Source organism: Paramisgurnus dabryanus, chromosome 18, assembly GCF_030506205.2.
Source record: "Paramisgurnus dabryanus chromosome 18, PD_genome_1.1, whole genome shotgun sequence".
In the NCBI taxonomy this organism is placed as follows: Eukaryota; Metazoa; Chordata; class Actinopteri; order Cypriniformes; family Cobitidae; genus Paramisgurnus; species Paramisgurnus dabryanus.
In genome coordinates, this window is record NC_133354.1 from 25,528,018 (window position 1) to 25,533,372 (window position 5,355).

The following is a 5,355-nucleotide window of genomic DNA, read 5'->3' on the forward strand; positions in this document are numbered from 1 at the left end:
TATATAATGAAATTAACCGAATGCTCTCGACGTGTATTGTATGATTACCAAATACTTTCACTGTCAATCTTCTTGATCTGAGCCTTGCCCCATTCAGAAATACCAGTTTATTAGCAGAATCCATAAAGACTTTGATACAAAATGCTGATTTACAAGAAAATATGTTGGGTTGTAGAGGTTTTGCATCTGAGCTCTTTATATGTTCCTCATAGGAAGCATGCGCTGAAATTTTCATTATGATGTTGAACAGACTGTTTATTAATCTGTCTACAGGTTTTGTGAGTGGCAGCGAATGGACAACCTGACATTTACAAACAGCCTTCTGCTGGTGGAGGGACTGAAAGTTACACCTCAGTCATCTTATCCTGTTTTTATTCTGCTTCTGTTAGTTTATATCTTTGCAATGGGATGTAACATTATACTTATAATTCTCATTTCAACACAAAAGAATCTGCATCACCCTATGCATTTTCTGTTTTGTAATCTACCACTGAATGATATATTAGGTACCACTGTCATTTTGCCACGCTTATTACAGGATATTTTAACAGAAGCCTCTGAGCGATATATAACCTATGTAGAGTGTGTTGTTCAAGCTTATTTTGTGCATATATTTGCAGCAGCATGCCACTATGTGTTGATAATAATGGCCTTTGACCGATATATAGCTATATGTAATCCATTACGATATTCATCCATTATGACAAATAAAATGGTGATTAAATTATCAGCATCAGCCTGGGGGTTGGCAATATTTGTAGTGTCTATTATGTTAGGCCTCACAATACGTCTCTCTCGCTGCAGATATAAAATTGAAAATCCTTTCTGTGACAATGCCTCACTGTTTAAGCTGTCATGTGAAAATGTGTCTGTTAATAATGTGTTTGGACTCATTTACACTATTATGGTTTTTACTTTATCACTTGGGTCTGTATTTATAACATATTTTAAAATTGCTACTGTGTGCATTACCAGCAAAAACAAATCGCTCAACAGCAAAGCCATAAAAACCTGCAGCACTCACATAGCTGTTTATTTAATCATGTTTGTTTCTTGCGCCACCATGGTTTTTCTCCATCGTGTTCCTGAATATTCTGACAGCAGGAAACTAGCTAGTATAATGTTTCACATTGTACCACCAGGATTAAATCCTTTAGTGTATGGCTTACAAACCAAAGAGATAAGAGAAAAAATTGTTAAGCTTGTTTGGCATAGAACCAAAAAAAGTTAATGTAATGTTTTAGTAAGGTATTGAAAATTATATGTGAAAAAAAATCTATATAATTGGACATCTTATTTATATTTTTCATCTTCGTATGAAATTAAGTGATCTATGGGTGGTGATGTGAACCAAAACAGAAATGATGATTTCTTCCAAAACAAATTAACAATGTTCTTTAAACTGTTCAAGGCAAACAGTAAACTTTGTTTAGCATTCCATATACGACTGTATTCTGTTTCAGCCTAATTTTACTTGTGAAAATATCTGAAAATTAAAGAGTTTATTTTTTGTGTTTGACACATTCACATTAAATCGTTCGAAATTATGCATATTGTAAGAGTTAGAATATTTACAAAACGCAATGGCAATATCTATTTTGAAGTTAAGCTTTTATTATAATGCACCTGTTAATTTATTTTAGATTCAATAAAAGTACTCTCTGTTTACATATTTATCAACCTATTTATATATCCATAACAACAGACTGTGTAAACTAATCAGATCACAAAAATACATCATCAGCACATTCATGAGCCTTAATCTTTCTTTTCACAGCAAAGAACTGCTGTCAATCTGTCCTATATTGTGCTAACTTGTTTGGGGGGGGGGTTCAAAAGTATTTCATGCATTCTGACTTATTAACACAGTTTAAGAGTTGTTTTCTTCGTGCTAAAGAAATGCAAAGTTTCAAAAAATAGTTGAGCTTGTGATGGAGTATTTCTGGGCCAAACTCACGTCCCCTCTTTTCTCCAAGTTTTGAAATAAACATTTCGAACATGGGTACCCCTTACATATCATGGTTAGACATTATGTATCATATTCCTTTTATGGGCACTTACCCCGGAAAACCAACACGTCAATCAGCATGAAAGCTAGAACAACATGGATGCTAAAAGTCACAGGCATTACTTCATGTGACAGCTTTGTTTTATCAAGACTCAACAATGGCACAAAAAAGAAGTGTGTATTCGGATGTACGAAGAAGAAAACCTTCTCTTTCCAAGTAAGCCAGCTTTATGGAAACAACGCATACATTCTAGCACAGTCCCGAAAGCAGTTATGCAAACGCAAGAACATGGTGCTCTACACAGCAAAATCACCCCTGTTAAAATGTACACTGTTGGTGTATATTTGGACCCACCAAGTCTGTTGGTACTCATATAAACACCAGTAACACTGGTAATGTTGCTGTGTACCCAGTGGACTCGTCAAAGAATAATGCACAGGCAACCGGGCAGGAGAGAACGGCTGTGCCAACAACATCTATCTCCTCAGAGCTAAAACATTGCATAGGGTTCCCAGTTGGGGCAGAGGAAACCACAGTGCTAGCTTCCAAATCCCTCCTGGGAGCATAGGAATAGTGATCCCCATGATCGAGGATGCAGACTACCTCAGCAGATGCGATCATTGTCTGGCTCATCAAACAATGACAAACACCTCATGTGAGTCTCTTCACATGTAAATTTAAGGACAATGAACAACACATCACTTGAAACTCTCACTAGCCATTAAACTATTTTAAGCTATCCGACTAAAAGAATATATTTTTAGGGAAGCTTGAAAGACAGATACATTTTTCACAGTGCTTGCTGAGTGCCTCTTTTATCTTCAATTCAGCTTCTCTCTGAACTAGGGTTTTTACTGTTGCTGTAATTCTCATGAAGGAATCTTTGTAAAACTGAAATGATATAGAAAAATAGCATCAATCACTGAATGCTATTTAAACACGTCATACATTTATAGACATAAAATAATATACATTTAAGCTACAAAGTTGTAACATGTATACATTACATTCATTTGGTATGCTTATAGCTGTAAATGACTTAAAAATATAGTATGTGCAGCTCAACAGCTAAACTAACAAACTATTGGTAATCTCTTCACTGAAAGGCTATACCATAGCAGTTTCACATGTTAACAAATATATATTCAAGTAACATCACAAAACTTCTTACATGACGCATGTGAATCATAAATTCAAATATAACTTACAAGCGATGCTTTCCCAAGGCACAAACAGAAATGGAGACAGGATAAGGTGACTAGAGCTGAAGCTTACCGCATGGAATATAACTACAGATGTGGCCTTTAAAAATGTGAGTCTCAAAGAGCAGAATGCCACGTGGACTTCCGAAATTCTGCGGGATCCTGCAGAAGGGGGGTTCGGTGTGGGACGCAGGAAATACAAAAACCTGTAGAGGGCAGTCGTGTTTCATGTGGGCCATACTGACAACAATATGTGTGGAAGTGTCACCAGCATACCAGCACCAAAACACAACATATGCTGGTTTGACCAGCATGGTATGCTGGTGCTAATGCTGGTTTTAGCTGGTGCTAATGCTGGTTTGGTGCTGGTTTAGCTGGTGCTAATGCTGGTGCTGATGCTGGTTTGATGCTGGTTTAGATGGTGTTCACTAGCAAACCAGCACCAAAACACAACATATGCTGGTCTTGCTGGTATGCTGGTTTTTTCAGCAGGGAAGGATGTCATCTATGTATACAATGACAAATTGGTTCAGCATGTCCCTGAAAACATCATTGATGAAGGATTGGAAGATGGAAGGACTGTTAGATAATCCGAAGGGCATGACCAAATATTCATAGTGACCGTTGATTGTAGAGAAAGAAGTTTTCCATCCATCTCCTTCCCGAATGTGAATCAAGTTATAGGTACTGCTGAGATCTAGCTTACTTTTAATCTTGTCGTTGCGTAGCTGCTCTAAGGTGGCTGGGACCAAAGGTAGTGGATAACGAAACTTGACGGTGATGTCTTTGAGGCCACGATAATTGATGCATGAATGTAGCCCTCTGTCCTTTTTCTCAACATAAAAGAAACCTGCCGTTGGTGGAGATGTAGAAAAGCAGATGAAGCCTTTAACCTGTTCTTGCTGGATATACTAGCATTTTTGCTTGAATCAAAAGCTCCAATACACAATAGCGTGTGAAATGTATTATGGGAAATGAAGTCTTTGTTAGAATTCAGGTGACTGAGTTAACTGAACACTGGGGGGGCAAAACTTTCTAAACAAGAAGGCATAAAAAGAAAACTATTGTTGGAAGTGCATATACATTTAACACTTAATATTGATAGCACTGAAATTGTTTAAAAATTGTTTAAAAGATTGTGAAGAGGCTCAGGAGAGCCGGTTTCCGTCAACACTGGCTACTATATGCGTATGGCCTGCAGGCTTTGACGACTGACCCAGCTTCATTACCACTGGAGCCTGAGGCTGTCAAGGTAGGATAAGTCCATCGTGACTTTCTGTGTTGTGTTGTGTTTGTTTGGATGACTGAAGTGTGCATGTGCGTGTCTGATCACTAACGATCTGAGTGAGTGCAGGCGTGCGTGATTGCTTTACTCCAGCTGGCGGTGGTTACCAAGACGGCATATATACTCACTCATTCTCTCCTCTCACTGCCAGATGATTACGCTACGTGTCTTACCAGTGTATCGTGTTTGTGTGTTTCTGTGGTCTCATCTTCGCGTGGAGTTCTGCCTGTTTGTGTATCCGGTTTCACCCGTCAACCAGTCTTCACCCACGAGCACCCGGATTAGTCACCGCAGCCCTTGTCTGTTCTACCATTTCATCTGTGTCATCTCTTACAATAAACTGTGTTCATCTCATCCTGCATTTGCTTCCTAATTTACACTTTCAGTCATCACAGAGGCTTACTGCCCCCCCCCCCAAAAAAATAGGGTGACCATCACAGAGTTTGTCTTGAAGTGTCTTGTTCAGTCCATGTGTGTTTATTGTTTTACTTCTTCATTTGTCTTAAATGTAAAAAAAATAAGTGAAGGTAAGTGAAGATATGAACATAAACACATTTCATCTGTTAATATGCACATGGTTTGTACCTCAACTGAGGCTGTGTGCTATGTGAGAGATAAAATAATATAGTAATATAGATATATTTTTAGACAGTGTCATTGTAAATCAAAATTTTTGCCGTTTTGGAAGTGACTACTAGATGATTACTAGTTTGACAACAAAAACTGAAAAAATGTCAATTATAACATCTTAATAGACATATAACTGCATTAGAATACAGTACGTGAACGTTCAAAGAGTGAAACTGAAATAGATCTGAAGTGCCAATACTAGTCTGAATGTAATGCTGCGTTCTAGGCA

At 37.8% G+C, this 5,355-nt stretch overlaps 1 protein-coding gene across 1 annotated transcript; it reads left to right on the top strand.

Moving 5' to 3' along the window:
* Window positions 1-292: 292 nt before the first annotated feature.
* On the top strand, window positions 293-3,127 carry LOC135776939 (olfactory receptor 8G17-like). Its single transcript, XM_065287852.1, has 2 exons — window positions 293-1,195; window positions 3,116-3,127. Exons 1-2 carry the CDS (start codon window positions 293-295, stop codon window positions 3,125-3,127), a joined length of 915 nt encoding a protein of 304 aa, XP_065143924.1.
* The last annotated feature ends 2,228 nt before the right edge of the window (window positions 3,128-5,355 follow it).

Coding starts and splice junctions, on each gene's coding strand:
- LOC135776939 (XM_065287852.1), top strand. CDS start 293: ATGGACAACCTGACATTTACAAACAGCCTTCTGCTGGTGGAGGGACTG.